The sequence below is a fragment of the Carcharodon carcharias genome, chromosome 26, assembly GCF_017639515.1.
Source record: "Carcharodon carcharias isolate sCarCar2 chromosome 26, sCarCar2.pri, whole genome shotgun sequence".
Taxonomy (NCBI): domain Eukaryota; kingdom Metazoa; phylum Chordata; class Chondrichthyes; order Lamniformes; family Lamnidae; genus Carcharodon; species Carcharodon carcharias.
Window position 1 is genome coordinate 24778774 of NC_054492.1, and position 23796 is coordinate 24802569.

The 23796-nt window shown below is 41.0% G+C and overlaps 1 protein-coding gene across 5 annotated transcripts in view; it reads right to left on the reverse strand.

Moving 5' to 3' along the window:
- Nucleotides 1-23796, reverse strand: part of spg11 (SPG11 vesicle trafficking associated, spatacsin) — a 157225-nt gene that overhangs the window by 14401 nt on the left and 119028 nt on the right. The window contains exons 28-37 of one of the 5 annotated variants that reach the window (XM_041175099.1): nt 22771-22933; nt 18560-18774; nt 17195-17954; nt 12460-12608; nt 11085-11283; nt 6802-6939; nt 5402-5535; nt 3188-3295; nt 1727-1895; nt 510-586 (exon numbers count right to left, since the gene is read on the reverse strand). In XM_041175099.1, the coding sequence (XP_041031033.1) occupies nt 510-586; nt 1727-1895; nt 3188-3295; nt 5402-5535; nt 6802-6939; nt 11085-11283; nt 12460-12608; nt 17195-17954; nt 18560-18774; nt 22771-22933 (2112 nt within the window). Of the gene's footprint in view, nt 1-509; nt 587-1726; nt 1896-3187; nt 3296-5401; nt 5536-6801; nt 6940-11084; nt 11284-12459; nt 12609-17194; nt 17955-18559; nt 18775-22770; nt 22934-23796 lie in introns of those variants that run through there. The other 4 variants (XR_005941447.1, XM_041175101.1, XR_005941449.1 and 1 more) reach the window with 4 other exon arrangements.

A 23796-nucleotide genomic window follows, 5' to 3' on the forward strand; every position in this document is an offset into this window, starting at 1 on the left:
TCTCCAAACTTAAACAACAGTGTTCACCATCATTTCCAGTACTGAACAGCCAGAAAATGACAGATACTATGACAATATGGCAAATAGCAGACACAATCTCTTTTATGTCTCCTTAAATCCTCAGGTATGGAAATCACTGTGATGTGGTTTACCACGCAATTTAATATCAATGTAGTTTCCCATGCTTGAATGAAACATTAAATCCTACCTGCTCAGATGGGACATTATGGAACCCCTTGCAATATTTGAAAAAGGTTGCTCGCCTGCTGTCCTGGCCAACATTCCTCCCTCACTAAATACCACAAATTGGTTATTCATCTCGTTGGTGCTTGGTAAACTGTTATAGGGTTTGCCTACAGAGTTTCTGCACATCAAGAACTTTTCATAGTGTAAACCAGTATGACAGGGCACTACATACGTGCAAGTATTCATCATAATTTTTGTAATCATAGGTTGTATTGAATGTATAACATGTTTACAATTTGAACTCTAAATATCAAGACAACTACCTTTGAGTAGCTCTCAGCAGCATCTTTGAGAAAAGTCAAGACCTTCAGTAGCGATTTCTTCAATTCAGGAGTCACCTCTGAAATATAGAAAGTGAACTGTAACAGAATACAGGTAGCACACCTTGGCGAATCTCAAAATCATGCAAAAAATACATAAGTGCATTATACGTAACTGGATGGGTTCTGAAAGTTTATCTGCAACAAGAGAGCTAAGATTCTCTAAGTAAATAAAATTACTACTGAAAATAAACCTCAATATGCCCTTCAATTGCTTCACTGATAACACACTTAAAAAGACTTCTGGAAGCAAGATTCAGATTTCTTTGCGCAATTGTTCAGTTTTAGACAATTAATTTTCTTCCTCTCAATTCTAACAAGCCACTGGCAACCAATCAATTTGGTTGACTGAAAAGCTAAATCCCCAAACAGAGACTCGTGGAGATGAACAGCACAAGAGCCTGAACATATGAGGGTGGAGTTTCTGAGGTAAAATCAGCCCAAAAGATGGTGGAAATTTAAATGAGAGTTACCCACAAAACCACTTTGGTTCATGCTTTCCAGGAATTTTAAGTAGGTTTAAGATTCAATTTGCTGGATCAGGCCCCACCTACAAAACTGGCCACACTCCCAGGTCTGGTTTCGGGAGGCTCAAATAGGGGCCATTTTCTTAGGCACACAGGTACTCGAAGACCTGGTTTTGAAACATTTTTTTTCTTCAAAAAAAAAAAAAAAAAATAGAATTACATTTACTAAGAAACTTACTAGTCTACACCAATCAAACTGTTAAACAGTTCAGATTCTTTTTTCATTTTCAGTGATTTTAAATCTGGTTACTTACTGGGAAGGCTTGACACCCTTATTAAAACAAAAAAAGTTTATTTTTGCTGAGAAACCAACTTGCAGGCTGCATTAAAATCACCCCAGGTTACCCCTTTTAACTACATGAATACTTCTTACGTGGAATAGAAAAAGGAAATAATTACATTCAACAATGCTGCCCAGTTGCGCTGGTTCATGGACGATTTAACGTTGTGATGATGCAGATGAGCTTTAATGGAAACCTAAATTATAATCTGATCAGAACAATTTTGAGCTCATTCATGGATGCGACTCCCCCATCGCACCCAAACCAGAAACTCGACTCTTTGATGCTTTATGGATTGTTGTAATTTAGAAACTGAAAACAAAGCTAAGCAGTTCCCACATCGGACACTCACCCCAGGGTTGTGACTCTATAATTTTAAGCTGTACACGGGCTGCACCCTCGTGGTTTTCCCCAATCTCGCGACACATGCTGAAGCAAAAAGCCACCATGTTGTGCTTCTCACTATCCCCAGGGAGACAGCGCTTGATGTAGTCTAGCAAAGCCGTCTTCAGGTCTCCATTCTGTATTCCAGCAAAAGAATCTCCCAAAAATTACTCAGTAAATTATTTGGAACATTAGCAAGATTAAAACATGAAGATAGATTGCTGGTGATCACACATGGTGTGCCCAAGTAGCAAAATTAGTGTTAATAATAGCGAATCCCTACACAAGGAGATCCTGATCTACACGATAGGGATCCAGTTGCCTAATGGTTATGGCACTAGACTTGGAATCCAGAGGTTGAGGGGAAATTCCTCCACAGCAAATTGGGAAACTGAATTCAGCAAATCTGGACATTTGTGGGAACACCAGATAAAATAGGCTGCTGTAAAAATCTAATTAGTTTACTAACGTTAATCAGGGGAATAGGCTATCCTTTCCCAGTCTGGCTTACTTGTGACTGTATCAGCACACCATTCACCACCTTAAATATTCACTTCCTCCACCACTGACGCACAGTAGCAGCAGTGTGTACCATCTACAAGATGCACTGCAGCAACTCACTAAGGCTTCTTCGACAGCAACTTTCAAACCCGCAACCTCTACCGCCTAGAAGGACAAGGGCAGCAGACACATGGGAACACCACCACCTGCAAGTTCTCCTCCAAGTTGCACAGCATTCTGACTTGGAAATATATCACCATTCCTTCACTCTGGGTCAAAATCCTGGAGCTCCCTCCCTAACGGCACTGTGGGTGTACCTACACCACATGGACACTGCAGTGGTTCAAGATAGTTGCTCACCACCACCTCCTCCTCATGGGCAATTCAGCATGGACAATAAATGCTGGCCTTGCCACACCCCAACAACAAATTTAAAAAAAACTTCATTCTTGCACTATGATGTGATTCATATGCCCTCAGGGCAACAAAGGATGGGCAATAAATGTGTCCATGTTAAAGTTGCAAACAGCCGCTGAACAAATGTTTTCGGAGGAGGTTTGATTTTATTCCTGAATACCAATCCTATTAACTTCTTATTGCAACTGAACAGGCCAACAGAATTTTAGCTTCATGTCTCATCTGGAGGATGACTAGCCTGAGATCCCTCAGTTATCAACCTAGTAAATATGGTCTCATGTTGGTATGGTGTTCAAACCCAGAACCTTTCAACCTTGTAGTAAACAATGAGGATGCCAGTGAAAATAGAATGTAACTTAGAAAAGTGGAAAAGGAAGATTCTCAATGAATTGCTGTAATAATTTCATTGTTTCCATTCATCTCTGTGTAGCATTGTGGGGGGTGGGGGAATCATACATGAAGCAGGTTTAACTACTTTCCCAGTCTATGCCCCCAGACAATCCTCACCTACCGATTCAACGTTTTTCCTCAGCAGCATTTCAAATCTATGACTTTCATGCAGCAGGTCAAATATGTACGTCATGTCATTATATCGGCCAATTCCAGTGACCAGCCGAACCTGGAAAGAGAAGATGATATTCACACTCTAGTTTATTCTCTTTGTGTGTGTCTTTGATACTTTCTCTTAATTGACACACGCAATTCAATAGGGCTTGGGAAGCCACAGACCCAGCATGACGACATACATGTTCATCAGAAAGACAATACTCTCTCCTCAACTGAATATTTTATATATGAGAATTCATGTAGCACCTAACCATACTGAAACATTGTGAAATGAATTACACAGTGAATTGGGTTGCTGGGTCTATTATGTAGTCACGTTTGGTAGCCAACAGAGCCTCATCAGTTTAACTAGTTAAGCATTTTTGATACTACTGATTGATGAAGGAGTGTTAGATTAGGCACTGTTCTTTTAAAAGGCCAAAGGGATCTTTAACATTGACTTGAACAAGCCAATGTTCGAAGTTTAGTCTCACACCAAGGAATAGGTTTAAAAATATAAATTTAGGTAGACAAGGACAATGTGATTTTCTAAATTGGCATGCTGCAACATTTAAAAAAAATGTCAGGGAAATGGGCGATTATCAGATCCATTTTACAGTTTCAATAAGAGTTGGTCAGCCTCATTAGTGTCATTGCCGACACTCAAACTAATTCAGAGATTAATTGGTGACTGAACAGTCAATCCTTGAAATGCTAGTGTGTGCAAATCCACAGTTTTGATAATGAGCCTAATTAATTATCTAGAATGGTTGACATATTGGGATATGCTTGGTAGAAGATGGTTAACATCTGTGATATAAAAGGCATCCTCTTCCATAAAGACACTGACCCCATTGCTTAGTTCATTTGTGTAGCCAGGCTCCATGTGATGGGCAGGATTTTCTCTTAATTCACACACAAGTATTACAGGTTGCCAAATGTGATTTATATGGGAACTTTAATCTCTGTGAATCAATTCAATCTTTAGCATTTTTAAAATATTACCACTTCTGTGTTATCTTACTTGGAAATAAATCAGAGCAGTGTGCTATTTACAACCTTTCAAAGTAACCCAAGGAGGCATCCCGCTTGATGTTAGGCACAATCCACCACATCTAAGGGGTAAATATTAGCACACAAGGACTAGGTTCCAATTTATAAGAGGCTCTAACTAATTATGGGAACTAAATTCCTTGTATGAGCACAAATTAAAAGCATTAGAGAAAGCCTTCTTCATAATTTGAGATTCAGTTTTAACATCAGCACCTCCCTCAGTGCTGCACTAGGCTGTCAGTCTAGAATCTGTGCTTAAGTTCTGGCGTGGGGTTCTACCCACAACCTTCAGAGGCCAGAGAGTTACCAACTGAGCCAAGGCGACATCTGTTTCAGTGAAAATAGGCACAAACGCAGATTTAAGGAAGTAAAGAAAGCTGATCATATGCAGGGCACTGCTTTCCAAGGGAAAGCAACAGTGCTTCCTGTTGTCTCAGCAATGGACTGTAGTGATTTTAGATTTTGGATCAAAAGGATGCAGGAAGCAAGAACAGAGATGACATTGTACCTAGAGAGGAATCCAAGCACCATTAACTGAATGTATGAAGTCCAAGTGAAGAAATTACCCTGGTCAGTTAATGAAATACATCCTCAACCACAAAGCAAAATATAAAGTTTCCATACTTTTCAAAGATTTAAAAAAAACTTGGTGCACAGAGAACCCAGGCTGCTCTGGAATAGGGAACGTGTATAGGGTGCAAGAATCTGGAAGTGCATTAGTTTGTTTGATCAGTGTTTTGATAGAATTACACAATTTTGGATTGTTCCACTATTATTAAATCCTCATATTCCAGTAGTCAGTTCTTCTCCCAGCAGCAGGAAAGCAACTTCAGTTCACAGTCAAGAATTCCTAATCATATATAAGGAAGGCAAAAATTACCGAGCGTTGGGGAAAGAGCAAAAGAATGAGAATAATTGAATAACTCTTTCAAAGAGCCGGCACTGATACAATGGGCTGAATGGCCTCCTTATGTAGTCTATTAACTCGTCATTTTACCCCTGTGCTGAAAGTCTGCAAGTCCCTACTTAAGTGTGACAAATCTTTCTTTTAGAAAGAAAAAAAACGACTTGAAATAAAACAGAAATTTGCCTGTTGATATACAGCAGTATTTTACTGGGTCCGTACCATGAGGCTGTACTCTTCTTTGGGTGCCAGGTGTTTGTGACTGAGATGGCGTGCAGCTTGCAACACTCTACTGATCCCCTCCATGTGACAGGTTAGGCTAAAGCAGTCATGTGCCAAAATGAGCAGTTCTACAGCTTTAGGATCCATGAAAAGAGAAGGCAGACAAACATCAGTTATTTACATTATTAGAAAGAACTTCAATTTTAACACTGCTTTTCATTACTTCCCAAAACACTTTACAGCTAATTATGTACTTTGAAAGTGCAGCCACTGATCGCAGCAGCCAATTGGCACATAGCAAGCTCCCAAAAACCGCAATAAACAACCAAATCATCCATTTTTAGATGCTGGTTGAGTAGATAGATCTTGGTTAGGCACCAAGAGAACGGCTCTGCTCTTCAAATAATGCCAAGGGATCTTTTAAATCCATCTGGGATGGGCAGGAGGGACCTCAATTTGGTATCAGATCCAAAAAATGGAACCCTCAGTGCAGCACTGGGAGTGTCAATCTGGATTAAATGTCCAAAATCCCTAGACTGGGGCTCGAATCCATAACCTCCTGATTCAGAGGCAAGAGCGATGCCATTGAGCTGGGGTTGAATACATTCTCCTGGGTGGCTGCAATCAAGGCTAAAGAGCCCAAACTATTATATATAATGGAAGAAAGAGAAGCAACTGCACCCATCAAATACAAGCTCCAACCCTCTGGGTGTTACACAGTATTCAATAACAAGTTTCAAATTGGAATTAGGTAAATAAATGGAGATAAAATATGAGCAGGGCTGGCAGGAAAGGGTAAGGAAGAGGGATTAATTGACTAGTTCTTTCAAAGAGCTGGCACAGGCACAATGGTCATTCTACAACATGTAGAGAATCACTCTAGCTTTCATTTGCCGGGGCTGCCGAAAGTGAGGCCTGAGACAAAACCTTCCGACTCTGGCAGGAATACCACCTCGCACCAGTGGTCACTCTGTCCTAATGTGAGTCCCCTGATGGATACCAACTCAGTAATTATAAACTGTATTCTCATCTCCACTTGCTGGGGCCATCTGGACCAGGGCTCGAAATTCCAACTCAGGAGGCAGGAATGCTGCCAGTAAAACAAAGGCCCATCCCCAACTTAAAGGGTGTGGGCAACTAAAACAGAAGCTAATTTAGAGCTTGTGCCTTAATTCAGTTCAGCACACAGTTCTCTTGGACAGAAAGACACATTCTGAAAGTGATTTCTGAAACCTATGTTTTTGTGCAATCTGGAAAGCTGAGAGTTGATTATCTTTGGAAAATAAAAGTGAGAATTACAGAAAAGGCTGGCATTTCTTTTTAAATACCAAAGGTTAATGTACACAAAACCGTTTAATGCGTATGACAGGAGCCATCGTGTAAAATTTCCAGTTACTCACTGCACTCCAGCTCCCCATTTGGTATGGATGAAATTTTATCCAACAGCTTGGTGCCAACGAGGATTGGGTCTTGGCACAGTTTAATGAGCTGCAGGAAGGCCTCTTTCCCATCGATGGGGTTATAGATCTGCCTCACTCCTGTGTCCAAGGCAATGAGTAGAATAGCAACCATTACTAACGTGAACTGCATCTTTCTGACAAATACACTCTATCCAACTTATTTCAGCTAAGGGGTTACTTTTCCTCAAACACTTTTAAACAACATAAAGTCCCTTTTCTGAAACAGGGCAGGTTACATCACTGTGCCTTAATTGCTTAGGCCCGAACCCACGCCAGATTCTGGCTGAAAGCTTTCTCCCTTTGTTGACTGAAAAGACCAAAGGTTAAACGAGATTAGACAGTCTCAATGCAGCTCCCAAATGCTGTAAGTCACCACCAAAACTGTATTTCCAGTGTATACACTTTGTACAATATTAAGCTCCTTTTGGAATCAAAATACTCAGGTGGATATGAACATTCTGAGTGAACTGCTTTGTGTAAAGAATACTGCTGTTTGTAATGAAGCAGTGATACAATTTACTAAACATTTAGTTAATGTTTATGAACGTAAGGGAAGAGCCTATGATCAAATGGCACCTGCAGTTCTAACTAGACAGGATGTGAACAATAGCATTTATATCCTTCTAGCTTGTGTCAGCTTGACTCAGTCAGCAGCATTTGTTTCAGAAAAAAGCTAATGGGTCCAAGCCACACTTCAGGACTCGAGCAAGTAGCAGATTGACACACAAATGCAATACCGAGGGAGTGCTGCATTGTCGAATGTGCCCTCTCTTCAACGAAACATGAATCAAAGCTTTGTCTGCCTATTTGGTTGAATGTTAAAGATCCCATGGCACTAATCAGAAAGGCACAGAGAGTTCTACCAGTGTCAACAGCAACAAGAAGTTAAATGGACATTAGTTTCAGGTACATTTGCTGTGTAGCCCTGCTTAATGACAGTGACTGTATTTTAAAACTCAATGGCTGTGAAACACTTTCGGACTTCCTGTTTATATTATAAATTCTTCCTAATGAAGTTCTAAATGATTTTGCTCATCAAGGTGTTTACTAGAGAATATACCGCTCGTTTAATGAAAATTCATTTTGATGAATTCAATAGTTAAATCTTTCCAGTTCTCTTTCCTCCTCTCCTGAAGGTGGTGGATCACATTTTCACCAGCAATGACAGCTTATTCAAGTGGCTGATTTCCACACGTGGGCCTAGACAGCAAGTGCCAGCAAGCTGTTCGATTTTGGGGAGGGAAGCACAGCCAATTTGGATCCCACTCTCAAACATCCATAAATTCATTTTTTGCGTCAGCAGGATCTCTGGGGGTTTCTTCCCATCCATAGTCTGCAGACACTGGGTCCATTTTAGTGGCCCTACCTTGTCCGAGATCAGCAAATTCAACTCAGACCAGAAATGGAACAGGTCCTTATGGCTCAGTACAGTACATTTTAACCAAAGCTATCAGGAGAAGTGACATATGGTAAATGCCACAAGCTTCCAATGTTCTCCAAGTGATAGTCAAGCTCAGTATATAATTTTGGTCAGACTCATTCAGTAGAATATTTGGCTCCTTTCACCAGAGGCATTGTGTTTGGAATATCTGCAGTCAGAGTAGGTCTGCATGCTGTTTATATAAAAATCCCAAGAAATAAAGACTTTTTTTAAACACAGCGAGTGCTAATGACCCGGACCTTGCTGCCAATGAGGATAGTAGAAGCAGAAATGATCAATGATTTAAAAAGGACATTGGATGGACACTTGTAAGGAAATAAACTTGCAGGTCTGCAGACGGACTGGCTGGATTGCTCCACTGAGGGCATGCATAAACTTGATGGGCCAAATGGCCTCCTTATGTGCCTTAAATGACTCTGAAATGACAAAGAACTAAATCAAAAAATTTTCTTCATGCAAGTATATCCCTAAGGGTGGAAGACCACACAACTGAGCCGATTCTGACCGTACCATATTCTCACCCCAGTGCATTTTTATTGGTTTAAAACAAAAATAATCCTCATGTACTGTAATATGATACTGTAATATGTGTATTGTAATGTGACATGTGTAAAGTGTACAAGAGACCCCGCTAGGTCAGATGTGTCTGTGCAGCAATTCTTAAAGAACATGGTTGCAAAAGGGAGGTCCTCCACCACAAGGGTGAAATTTATAAACGCTGCATTTGAAATTGGATCAGACAGGCAGCAAGAGTCATGTCCGCAAAAAAATGTTTCATTCCTGAAAACTCATGTCCATTGCCCAACACTCATGAGACAATTTAATGTCTGGGGCCTCCAATTCTCCATCAGTTTAATTTTAGTTTCCTTAATTTTCTCGCATCCTCTCACGAAGAGAGTGACTCTTGCTGGGACACAGTTGTAGGAGCGCTTACAGGCTTCCATGACCTTATTCAAGTGCATTTTTCATGTGTGGCCCTACTCAGTGACTGTTTGATCATCGGGAGGCTAGATGACTTCTGAAAAGCCACGCAACTGAGCCAGATTCTGACCTCACCATATTTCCACACCAGCATAATTTTCCAGCAGGGTTCTCCAGGTCAAAACCAGGAACACTGGCCAAATACTTCCCCCACTATGCAGGAACGCTGAAGCTAATTGTAGCACCCAACAGATAAACAATGGTATACGCAACAGAGCCACCAGCATAATAAGGTTAACACTTCAAGGAAAAGACATTCAGATCGAAGATGGGCCTCCATCAGAAATGTTACACTGGCCTCTCTCTCAGATGCTGTCAGCTCTGCACACTCTGTTTTGATTTCAGATTTCTAGCATTTGCAATTTTTCTTTTATCTGGAGTGTTATTCTATGATTAATGATATATAAATAGGAAATAGCTTGGTGTTTTAGAACACTAATAATAAGCAGATGCGACTGCTTGGGAACAGGCGTGTCTCACTATTTCAGGGACCTCATGCCTTAATGTATAAATATCTATTACAGTATTCTTAGCAAAGCTCATGTTACCTCTGGAGTTCCTTCAACATTAAAAAAGTATGCACTTAAATCAACTGTTTTGAAGTTATGAGTCAGATTTTTTGAAAAGAAAACACTACTTGCAGACTTACGTTCATCAAACTTTTGTAACTTAAAAAAAAATGTTGTAGAAGTCTCGTACATTGATTTATTTAAAAAGGTTTCTGAATCCCAAATGACCTTTGCATTGATGTAATTACACTCCGAGCATTTCTGATAAAACCTCAGCTTTGAAGACCAGAATCGAACAGATGATCAAAATTAATTTTCTTTGGAAAATGTCATTGTGTATTCTATTGAGAATTAAACAAACCAAGGAGCAGAACGTGAGCTGCTTTGTGGATCCGACATGCTGGGACGATGATGGGACTAGAGGAAGCTTGAAAGTAGAATATATCCAGGTGGGTATATTTCTTTGTGTCAACTGAGCAATTAGATTAATAAGTTCAACAACTCTGCTGGCTAAGGAGCTATTTTAGGAACAGGCTGTTTTTTCCAACACACCTGTGCTGGTTTATACTCCACGAGTGTTTTGATCTTTGGGTGACCAACTGGTGGAATGTGGGGGTTGGCCACTCACTTGAGCCTCATTTAAATCTGTCAGCCAAGCGTCGGAATGCCAGCCAGGTGTCCCGCTGCAGCTCGTGGGGTTTAGGCCTGCTGATTGGAAATACCGGAAAGCTGGTGGTCCTGCTGAATTCAGTGACCAGACCCGGCGGGGAGGGGGGTGTGGAGGAGGAGACAGGTAGAGCTAGATAAAGGGCCAGTGATAGGTGGAGATTGCCAAAAGTTGTCATACAGAAAAGGACAAAGAGGTGTTGAAGGTGGTGATATAATCTAAGGAATGTGCTAATTAAGGGTAGAAAGCAGGACAAGCATTCAAATTTAAATGTTTCTTTTTCACACATGCTCCCCACCCTGCAGCCAGCCAGGTTGAAGAGAACACCCACAAGCACAGTTGAACTGGAAGCAGTCACAGTTTTTGACGGGTTGGAGCTACATTTTTTTTCTTACCAATTTAGCCCCAGCCCATCATTTGGGTGGAGAGAAGGATCAGAAGAGGGAAGGGCAGGGGTGGTAAAGAGGGCGTGCTGGGGGATTGAAATTTCCCCCATAGTAGACAATGTTTTTAGCAAGAAAGAGTTCAATAAAACTGTAAAAAAAAAACCTTCAAGTATCATTTAGTGGTCTTCAAGTAGAGCAGAACTCCTGTAGGATTCTCAAATCCGAGATATAATGCTCACCTTTGGCTTCTGCTGAGGACAGTGAAGCCTGAACCACTTCATCAGCTATAAGTGCTGCCACCGCTTCTGGCTTCAGTCCTTGGGTAGTGATAAACGCCTGGGCTTTTTTATATCGATCAGACCGTTGAGATGATAACACTTCTCGCAGAACAGTATCAGGATCTTGGGTTGATATATCATTGAAAGAACAGCCAAGCTCCTTTTGCATAACAAAGTAAAATATATGAGCAATATGCAAGAGGAAAAATATACTCTGCCACTGTGTATTAGTGCTCTGATACCCTGAAGCATACTTGGTAATGTTCCCTTAATAAAGGGGCTTACCAAGCAAAAATGCAAACTACAATGACAAAGTTCTCCAGCATAGATACAATGGATCTAATGGTCTCCTTTCTTTGCTGCAGGAATCTATGATTATCTATCTTATATCACACATGAGACTTGTCAAGCTACATGTCACCTCTGGAATTTTTACCCTTCCCCCAACAAAACACGAATATTCATGATCCAAGCCTCTCCAGTTGTGTGATGATTAGTAACTTTTTTCCTGGTTTGTCCCTCTCCCACTTGTCTTTTGCTCTACTCTCATCGGATGTTCACATTTTCTATGAGTCTTTCTTCCCCAGTGCTCAATATCTCCTCTCAATGGGCCCAAACGAGAATGATTGCATAAAGACAGTCAGACAATAGCAGCCATGATACTAATTTGCCACCTAACCCCTGAGCACAATATAGTCCAGTACAAATATTAGTATTTTAAAATTTAACACAAAATTGAAAGCGCCTTACAAAAAGAATACATATCAAAATAGCACTAGACTACATAAATAAAGCCATGTTTATATTAGACAATGTAGCCAGATTTCCATTTATTGCAAATATCCATATTATTGCAAAATACTTCCCTGAAGAAATGAATGAAAAAATCTCAGACTGAAACAACTGTACACACTAAAGAAAAACTCAAAATTAAACAAGTCTCTAGAATTGCAGCCAGAGTGAAGTTCATAATTCACATTAACCCAGAAACTAAATTATCACCTTGTAGCTTATTTATAGGCAGAGCAAGTGATTTGTTACCGCCTAGACATGGGCAGCAGATAGCAGCAAGGGTTTAAAATGTGAGAGATGTGTTATGGAATGTAATTCAACCCCAAAATCACTTTCCTCATTTCTAGGCATCTCATGTACACAACCTAATAGAAAACTGAGACGTATTTTTCTCAGCATTGTGGCAGTCAATTTTTTTGCTGCAGATTTATTCCAATGAAGATACAAGCCATGATTTGTTTTTAGTTGCATTTGGTAAAGAACAATATTAATAATTATTAACCAGGTACTACCATGAACTGTTTTGAGAGTTTAATGAAAGTACCTTTGAGAGTTCATACAAACTAAAGACTTGACGACAATAACTCTTTCCATGGTGGCACTCATTTGTGAGGATTTTCAGATCCTTAACAATCTGGTCTTTAACAATGTCTTCTTCTGGATAGTGGGCAAATGATGAGGCTGTACTGCTCACTGAGGGAGGAAAAAAAGTGATTGCTTAGCCAGCGTACAAAAAGCATGAGAACATGATGTGTATTCGGACTGATCCTTGTGAAGTCAAACACTTGCATTCTCACTTGGTCTAGCATCAGGTTGTTTAGTATCAGAGACGCAAATTTGACAGACTAAAAACAAAAAAGGTACAGAAAGCAATACAGAATGCACACACAAACTGCTCCATCAGATTAAATGAACCATAATCTTCTGCAGAGAAAAACTGTTGGAAAGAAAGCTCCCAAAATCATTCCTTTAATATGCCTCAACCAGAACCTTGGAAGCGTGTCTTTCAACCCCTTTGCCTTTATGACATTTTCCACAACAGCCATATACCAAGACAGCAAAACTTTCTTCTCTAGCAGAATGGGCTGAAAACCAACACCACTTTTCAACCAAAACAAGTCCATTGTTCTCTACATTACTGGCCTGTCATAATGAAACATTGCTTTCGAACTTTAGGAGAGGCCCTGGAAAGCAGTATTTTCCCAGAATATAATCAAAACTCTTCAGGGCTATGGTTCTCAACAATGCTTTTGGCTATCTATGAAATCATGTGCTCAGTGATAATCGTTAATAGCTAGCCGGTAACTACAGGGGAATTTACCTTAAAACAGAGTTACCTCTCACAGTGATGGACAGTAATGGGCATGGCACCATTGGGTAGGTTGTTGATGATTAATGTCCCTTTTGTATACAAAATAAACATGGGTAAGGATTTATCACCTCTCTTAATCAAAGTTAAGATTTCCTTTATTATCTTTACAATCTACATAAACCTTACATTTAAGAGGTCTCTTAGAGTGATAATGAACACACTGTTCATATGCATCCGCAGAAAACAAAAAAAACAAATTTAATTAAGATGACAAATGCACATGGATACAGGATAATTTGATAAGGTGGATTCAAAATTGGCTTAGTCGTAGGAGACAGAGGGTGATGATAGAAGGATGGTTCAGTGACTGGATGCCAATGTCCAGTGGCGTACCACAGGGATCTGCGCTGGGTACCCTATTATTCGTCATTTATATAAATGACATAGATGACTACGTGGGGGGTAGGATTAGTAAATTTGCAGATGACACAAAGATTGGCTGGGTGGTTAACAGTGAGGTTGAGTGTCTTGGGCTACAGGAAGATACAGACAGGATGGTCAAATGGGCAGATAAGTGGCAGATGGAATTTAACCCTGAAAAGTGTGAGGTGATACACTTTGGAAGGAGTAATTTGACAAGGAAGTATTCAATGAATGGCATGACACTAGGAAGTTCTGAGGAACAAAGGGACCTTGGTGTGTGTCCATAGATCTCTGAAGGCTGAGAAGCATGTTAGTGGGGTGGTGAAAAAGGCATATGGGACACTTGCCTTTATCAATCGAGGCATAGGTTACAAAAGTAGGGAGATCATGTTGGAGTTCTATAGGACTTTGGTGAGGCCACAGCTGGAGTTCTGTGTGCAGTTCTGGTCGCCACATTATAGGAAGAATGTAATTGCACTGGAGGGGGTGCAGAGGAGATTCACCAGGATGTTGCCTGGGATGAAACATTTAATTTATGAAGAGAGGCTGGATAGACGTGGGGGTTGTTTTCATTGGAAAAGAGAAGACTGAGGGGTGACCTGATCGAGGTGTACAAGATTATGAGGGGCATGGACAGGGTGGATAGGGAGCAGCTGTTCCTCTTAGCTGAAAGGTCAGTCATGAGGGGACATAAGTTCAAGGTGAGGGGCAGGAGGTTTCGGGGGGATATGAAGAAAAACATTTTTACCCAGAGGGTGGTGACGGTCTGGAATGTGCTGCCTGGGAGGGTGGTGGAAGCTGGTTGCCTCACATCCTTTAAAAAGTACCTGGATGAGCACTTGGCAAGTCATAACATTCAAAGCTATGGGCCAAGTGCTGGTAAATGAGATTAGGTAGGTAGGTCAGGTGTTTCTCACATGTCGGTGCAGACTCGATGGGCCGAAGGGCCTCTTCTGCACTGTGAGATTCTGTGATTTTCTGAAGTCAAAGACTCAAGCTTCTGGTTAATGAAAGTTACATGAAATAAACCAATGTGCAAGTGAAATGTAAAGATGGGGTAAGAATTGTTATTTTTAAAAGTTTACATATATGGAACTCTTCCAACCTCAAATCAGGTAAAGCACACCAGATGCTCCTTCTACTAAAACAGCATCAAAATCAGGGTGTTCAGCTATGTGGAGAGGCTGGAAAAGCTGGGGCTGTTCTCTTTAGAACACAGAAGGTTAAAGGTGATTGGATAAAGGTGTTTAAAATCAAGGGTTTTGATAAAGTAGATAAGGAGAAACTGTTCCCTGTGGCAGAAGGATCAGTAACCAGGGGCAGAAATTTTAGCTTGGTGGGTGGGCTTGCACCCGACCCGGTTGAGCGTGAAATGACACGCGCTGATGTCGGCCGAGTGTGCCGATGTCAACGTGCAGACGCACAATCATTCGGTTGGCAGGCACACGCCGGAGTCAGCAGCATGTCTGCCGACATTTAAAAGGCCTGTTAAGGCCATTAAATAATTAGTTAACCTAAATGTTTTGCTGCCTGTCCAACCTAACAGTTGCCAGGCAGGTGAAAAGGCCAAGCATCCATTGTATTTTTTTGGAAACCTCAGCCACAGGCGCAGTTGTAGTTTCCAAAAGCTAAATAAAAATGAAATAGAAGTTTTATAATTGAATTAATAACATGCCCCTGTTCACGTGACAGAGTCACGAGGGGACATATTTTACATTTTTATTTTCTTAATTTTCTTTTTTTAAACAATGCTTCATCTCCGAGGCAGCTCTATGCCTCAGGGAGATGAAGAAGCGCTCACTCGAGCGCATGCGAGCAGTTTGCGCTCGACCCGCTCGCACTCACACACACACGCCCCCGCCCGCACAGGCAGCACTGAGCGCTGCTGTTTGCATTTCACGCTGGGCAGGCCTTAATTGGCCCGCCAGTGTGAAATCGCGGTCTGGTGCAAATCACGGGTGGCGGTCAGCTTCCTGAGCACCCCCGCCGAGCCTGCCCGCCAAGGGCAAAATTCTGCCCCAGAGTGCACAGGTTTAGAATGATCAACAAAGAAGCAGAGGCAAAATGAAGGAACATTTCTTCACACAGCAAGCTGTTGTGGTTTGACTGAGCCGTAAATGAGGTGACTCTCATTTTCTTTTCCATGCCTTTTATTCCCTCGTTTATGCCTTTGTTAACTTGGGACTTGGCTAAACTAACACACTCATCCAAAACTCTTCCAATCATGTCTTAACTCACACTCAGCCCCATTCCACATCATCCATACTCATTAAACTACATTGGCTCCCTGTCAAGTAACATCTTGATTTTAAAATTCTCATCCTCGTTTTCAAATTTTAAAAAAACATTCATGGGATGTGGGTGTCGCTGGCTGGGCCAGCATTTATTGCCCATCCCTAATTTCCCCTGAGAAGGTGCTGGTGAGCTGCCTTCTTGAACTGCTGCAGTCCATGCGGTGTCTGTACACCCACAGTGCTATTAGGGAGGGAGTTCCAGGATTTTGACCCAGCAACAGTGACGAAACTGCAATATATTTCCAAGTCAGGATGGTGAGTGACTTGGATGGGAACTACCAAGTGGTGGTGTTCCCAAGAGCAGTTTCCTCTCCAAGTCATCACCATCCTGACTTGGAAATATATCGCCGTTCCTTCATTGTCGCCGATTCAAAATCCTAGAACTCCCTCCTTAACAGCACTGTGGGTGTACCTACACCACATGGACTGCAGCAGTTCAAGAAAGCAGCTCACCACCACCTTCTCAAGGGCAATTAGGGATGGGCAATAAATGCTGGCCTAGGCAGCAATGCTCTCACCACATGAAAGATGAAAATAAAATCCCTCCATGGCCTCACCCCTCTCTGTTATCCCCTCCAGCTCCACAACTCTCCGAGCTATCTGCATTCTTCCAATTCTGGCCTCTCGTGCATCAATTTTAATCACTCCATCATTGGTGGAGTCAGTTGCCTAGACCCCAAGCTCTGGAATTCCCTCCTACCTCACTGTCTCATTCCCTCCTTTAACACACTACTTAAAGCCTACCTCTTTGACCAAGCTTTAGGTCATCTGATGTAATATCTTCTTTTTTGCAGCTCAGTGACGTACTCTCTTTCATAACACTTCTGTGGAGTGCCTTGGGACTTTTAATTAGGTTAAAAGTGCTATGCAAATTATAAGTTGTTGTTTACCTCACTGCACACCCAAACTGAATGTCATACAGGGTAAACAGACCAAAATCACATCACTTTGTGGCACAGACCTGGACAGTTTAACCTGTTGCGCCAGTGGGATGCCTCTGCTGTTTCTTTTGACAGGATCTGGAATGCTCCATTGGAAAAGGTGGTAGAAGCTCATCCCAAAGATCATTTTAAAAAGATAGGTTCTTGAGAGTGAGGAACTTACAGGGTTATGGATAAAAAGGCAAGGGTGTGGGACAAAGGACGAGTGCTCTGAAAAGCCAGCACAAGCATGATGGACCAATGACCTCCTTCTGTGCTGTAAGTTTCTACAGATTCTATTTTGGGACAAGTACAAATAAACCAACTTACAACTTGGAATCCTTTTTCGATGGAGTCCTATCTCTTCGTTAAAAGATGCTCCTGTAGTCAAGATGATCTGCATCGAGGGGTGAAAATCTGTAGTCTGCACTTCTCCTGAAGCCAAGGCTCTGCAGTGGAGAACTAGAGATATATCTTGGTTGTAAAATTCGAAATACCTAGAGACTCTGCTGGCTTCGTGAATGCAGCCTCCATCTAACAGCTCGGCAATCAAAATATTAAGAGCCTCTTTTTCTGTGGTGTCTAGTCTACAGTTGGAAGCTGTGTCCTTATTTGGAAATCCTTCAAGCTTGAGGTATTGTGGTGAGTTCAGAGCAGGCAATTTTGAGAACATGAACTCTTTGGTAGCACTATCAAAGGACATTTCGCCACAGACAGAAATCTGCCAAGCAAATCTCAAAGCTGTGGACATCAGCAAAGCCTGCTGTCTGATGCGGCACAACCAAATCCTCTTCTCTACCTCTTCCAACTGATCCAGGATTGGAGGATTGTTTTGCGACAACCAGTGGCCAGCCATGGTCAAAAGCAGACATCTTTCCTGAATGTTCAGGAACTGTTCTTTGAAAGATGAAGCCAGTTGTGGTTTAATGGATGGCTTTTCGTTGGCCTGGGACAGAAAGAATTCAGAAGCAACTAAATTGGAGATCAAGTTATTTTTGAAACCATCATGGCATTTCTTCCAAAAATTCATCCTCGTCTCTTTTCTTTGCCATTGACCATGTTGCTTCAAATTTTGTAATTCCTGAGTTACCTGTGAGAGAAAAATAGATTAAATACTGGAGACATATGTAATACATTGTAATAATGTTTATGTAATAAATTACTGTTGTGTTAGAGTATAAATCCCCCTTTTCAGTTTTTCCACCCCATATTCCTAAATCGTTCTGAGCCAAGGATCAACCACAGTCGAGAGTAGATAGATGATCCATGCACAGTCTTCTGCCGATCTGAACCTGCACTGAGAGACACACGAGAACAATCAGGTCGTTATTGTCTTGCTATCCTACGGGGAAACACCTGGTTTTCATTTTCCATTTTTCTCTGAGCAATTATTAGACAATGGTAAATTCACCGAAGCAAAGAATCCAGAGCCAACAATTCCATTGTGCCTCCTTTTCATGCTAACATTTTGGCACACTCAATTTGATGTTACAAATAATAGATTGCATCTCTTCTCTCACATAAAAAGTTCGGTTGAGTTAATGTAGGGATTTTCGATTTGGAGCTGGATCTGAAAAAGGCTTCTGTTCCTTCAATTCTCAGTCCTCCCTCTGCCAAAAAATATGCAGAGGCCAAATTTTGCATAATCTATAGTTTCGACCTACAATCAAATATTTGTAAAATAAAAAATATTACCTCATGGGCCACCAAATGGTCTAGCGGAAGCTGGGCTAGGTCAGCCACCTGTCTAGCTAAAACAAAAAGCCCCTTCTTCTGCAGTTGGTCCAGAATTTTCCCACACACATTCTGCAAGGTATCTGTGCTGTCATTAATGAGCAGGGAGTGATCAATGGAGATTGAGGTGTCTTGCAGAAGCTGGCTGAGCCTGCTCAGTTTTCGGAAATCTAGTCCTAGGTATAAGTGACAAACTTTCAGTTATGCACTGGAATATAATCTAAACAAGAAAAACTTAAAAATTACATTAGAATATATACTCTTGTGTAACAATGCTTTGGCTATCCTGGAAAGTAAGAAAGTAATATGGAACTAATCTCTTAATTTGAAAATTCACGAGGTTTACCAAGTCCTGGGTTGACACAATATTTGCTAGCCATTCAGGTTGAAAACTCTTCGCCACTTACCGTTACCTAGTGAGCAGGCAACTAGTTCTCAGGATCATGGACTAATTGGTTCCAAGAAAGCTAATTATCTAGGACTTATCTTTAAAAGGAACTGTGGAGGACGTCTCTTGTTTTTCACTACAGCAAATAATTTCAAAATCACTCAACGAGAAAGGTTATTGAGGGTAGGCAGGAATGTGGGTTTGAGGTTACATTCAGATCAGACATGATCTTACTGAATGGTGGAGCTGATTCGAGGGTAGAATGGCCTAGTTCTGCTCCTAATTCGTATGTTCAGCAACAGTAATTTCTACACAAGCTTTGGACAGATACAAAATAATTACAATTGACTTTATTTTCAGCCATCTAATAATAAAACGTGTTGTGGCACTGTAAGGTGATATTAATGAGGAGCTGTTTAGCAGATGCTGGGATTGAAAATGTGACACAAGTGGGATGTAAAGCTGGATGGAGGTCCAAAGCAGCGTTCCTGGGAACTCTCTGTACTAAACTGAAGCAAATGAGCTCACAACAGCAGTGGGAGCTTTGTCCTATAGAAGGTAAAGGAAAGAAGAAAAAAGACAATGGATGAGAAGAAAAAGAAATCTCTATTTTTTGCTCAGCACTGTTGTATAGCAACAATACAGGTCCCTTTCTTGAGGCAAGGCCCAAGACAGCAAAGGAGCAAAACAGCAGAGATAAAATCATTGGCGAAGATTGTTTCAGTGCTCTTTCATTCCAACTAGTTGCGAAGGGGTTAATCTGACACTCTTGTACAACCACAATTAGTCAGGTAGAAATCGGCATTTTGCCCATATTTCAGGCATAAATCAGGTATAGCATACACCAATTTCGGGGTGCGATTGTGCCCAATATATGGAGGCAACATAGCTTCTATCATGTTTGACCGAGCAGCTGCTCAGGTTCCTCTCTCTGCTAGTCCCTCAAATCAAGGAGGTGCTTGCCACAAAGCTAGCAGTAAGAACCTGCACATGGAGTCTTTTAACATAGGGAGGCTCCTTAATGTCTTGTCAATTACATTGTTATGGTTAAGATAAACAGGTGATGGGTATTAATTGCCTTTTGAGCACATATAAATAGGGGCTAACAACCAACCCCTCGCCAAATGATATTTTAATTTGATTCTGTAAGTTTCCTTTGACGTTTTGTTTTAGTTAGTGCCCCACAAGGGGCTGTCACCCCCTTTGATTTATTGATCTTTTGTTCAAGTTATTGATTTTGTTTCAAGAGAGCATAAATAGGGGATATGTCCCGTCAGGGGCTGTCACCCCTCTTAACTGTTCATTTATTTTACGGATTATTGTTTTTTTTTCTAAAGGGCATATAAATAGGGGCTAGCTGGGACACTGGGTTGAGTGGCAGGAGAACGGAGACACTGAACAAAATAAACTCTCAACATAGGAAAGCTCTGTATCTTGGTTTTGGCTTTGATTCTATTATTAAGGTTATTGCGCTGCAGCTACCATGTGGTTCTGGCTGACCAGGAGACTCTCCCACTCTTTCCACACGCCAGTGGCATATCGGAAGGATTTGCAAGTTGATAACCAACCTGTTTGGCTACGATATGAAGGCACCTTTCTTGGCCTTCAAGTCCTGGAGTGGGACTCTTAACCTGGAGCTTCCAGCTCCACTGCATCAAAAGACCTCCTGCTGCTCAAGTTAAACATGCAAAGAAAGGTCCTTTCCAGCTGTAGGACTGGGCTATCACCACATGATCAAAAAGCCATTGTAACTTCCACCACCCAACTTCAGACAGGTTTTGTTTGTTTCTGAAATAGCCTAGCTAGACCTTCAAAAAGTGCAGCTGCAAAAGAATCCCATGGTAAGTTTTTAAATCCTACCAGCCAGATATGCACTTCCTAGCTCCACATTAAAACTGTAGGCAGCTACCACCACAACTCACCACACTCCACAGTTGGGCATGGTGGTTGCTGTTGATGCTCAGATTGTGCCCAAAAATGGGTGCAAATGAATATGTAGGCCAGTGACAAGTAGCAACTCAACAAGATGATCCATTTCCCCATAATAAGCAGAAACATGTGCAATTTATCAGGATTTCCCAACGGTGATACCCCACAATCAATAATGGGTGTCCAACAACCAGAATCTAATTAGCCCCTTATAATGATCATCTGATTTGAACATGTAGGGCCATTTATGTAAAACATGGAGTTACATATTCTAACTGCATCATTTGTGGCTGTGATCATAGAAAAACAATTCTGTAGAGTTTTGTTTTCAACCTCAAGTTAATTAATGAAAGAGTAACACACTTGTGATCTTCAGAAAGTTCCAAATGAAAACATCTTTCACCCCCAAACCAACCCTGTGAAAGACTAGTGCAGATGGCATGTTTATCACTCAATGTAAACTTAGTTCACAGATTATGTTCCTTTGAAAATAAGCATTTTGATATTATGCATTTCCCAAGATCTATTTAATTATATCATAATTGTCAATTGTTACCGTAAGCTATTACTTTCCTGTATAATTCATCGCAAATAGAAAATTGTTTCCATATGGTTGGATTTCTGGTTTATCCTGTGTGAAATTAATTTCTCTACTCAAGAACGAAAGCTTTTACAATTAATGCAAACCACATGTCACCCATCCCCCTTGGAAATAAATTGATCTAGGAGTACTCGGCAGATTTCATGAGCCTGCATTTTTCAACTAACACCAGATTCTATTCACCAGCAATAGTGAAGTCATCTACAAATTACCCACTCAGGCCTTTACTAACAACAAGGTACAAGGGTTAAGAGTAAGGATCTCAAAGTGGCTGTCAGCAGCAAGTTGAAGATCCCAAAGCAATAAAAAAAAGGGATCCTGGCCTTTAGTAGGAATAAAACAAAACAGAAGATGACATATTAGAAAGGTTCTATCTCTTGAAGAAATTTGAATGGCATCACAAGTGGAGAGAATGAAACTTAGGCGGTTTAGAAACTCCGCAACATCCTAATGTTGGTAAAAACATGGATGAGAAACATTTAAGGACTTTGTGTTGCTATTCACAATGCGTAGTGTGAATCCTCTGGTAGTTTGTTTTTGGGTGCATTCAATTCGCGTGGGCTGGAGTCTCATGTGAAAGTAAAGTTGGAGATTTTATAAAATCGGGATTAATTCTCGCTTGTTGTTCCCCAAAGTTTACCCTGTCCATGGCCATGACTTACTTTCAACCTGTCAAAACCACTCCAAAACTGTCTGGTGTGTGCACAATTAGATTTCAAGCACAGAGCTGTATTTAATCAATTGTGCACTGTTCCCAACAGCAAAAATGAAAGTAGGCGTTGCTTATGCTTTTGCGTTGGGAGCCAGCTCCCACACGATTCAAATTAAAATTTAAAGAGCTGGCACGTATGTGGGAGACATGGATTATGCAGCATGGTCGGCTATTCAATGGGGGAATCCTACTGTCAGCAGACAATGTAGCATGTACAAGCAGGCTATAAAAGAACCTCCTCGACAAACGGGGAGCCTCTGCATAACGGCCACAATGTTCCCACCTAAACTATGTCCCATTTCTTGCTGCAATCCTTCATCACCACACCCCACCCCCATATTTAACACTCAGCCAACATCATTAAAACAGGTTATCTGGTCATCACTTCATTACTGTTTTCAGACCTGGCTGTGTGCAAATTGATTCCTGTGTTTCCACGCTGTAACAGTGACCACAAAGGTACTTCATTACTTATAAAGTACTTAGGCTGTCCAAAGGTTGTGAAAAGTGCCAAAAATTATTAACTTTATCAAAATCTTCACCATTTATTATGAGGGCACAGTCCACCTCAGCCAGTATTTGCAGCAGCTTCCCAAGTTCATACTGTGTTGGACACTGTCGCATCATTAACTTCAGAAGCACACCAGCTTGCGATTCCATCCACTGTATTGGGATTTCAGCGTCTGCTGAATCTGCAGCCTTTAACTATGGCAAGAAAGATAAAAGATTTCATGAGCATTGTATGGTTACACAGATCAAGGATTTTTAAGACTCGCAGAATAATTTCAATTTTGCAATGACTTCTTAAAGGTGGAATTTTTGGAACACACCAATTTCCACATTAAGCGCAGGTCTATTAATGGGCAGAGATCAAAAGAAGAATGTTAAACTGCAGGACAGCAGCTCAAGAGTTGAACAGTTGGAAAATAAGAATGGATGAATGTTTTGGCTTCATTATTTATGGATATCAAGGTTTTTGTATGTAGACCTTTCCCTCAGGAAATGAAATGGGATGGGATGGGGTAGAATTAACCATAGGCCTTTCATTATGAATAGAGTGCAATTTTTACCCCGAGGTGACCTTGAATCTCAGTAAAGTCATGGGAATCCAGAAATCTGATAATAGAAAAGTTATGAAATACACTTGACTTCACTCTGTCCAAAAATTTGTAGTGCTTCAGGGGTCCTATAATACAAATGAATTCCATGCAAACCATTCATCCCTGCTGATAGTCTGTGGAAGGAGGCTACTTGATTGAGCTTGGGTCTCATCTCTTGTCATTTCATGTTTTCTTAAACAGCTCCATCACGATAATTAAGCCAGTGCAGATGAGACTACAGGCACTTTTACTTTTAGTTTGGAGTGCAAGGTTTCAACCTCCATGATATGAAGATATGAAACCTATGATTTGTACTGCTGGGTGGGTTATAGCAATGTAAATACTAGTGAAACCGGGACTAAACAAACACTAAATGTATAAAGAAAAACAGAAAATGCTGGAAAAACTCAGCAGGGCTGACAGCATCTGTGGAGAGAAAAACAGAATTGACGTTTCAAGTCTGTATGA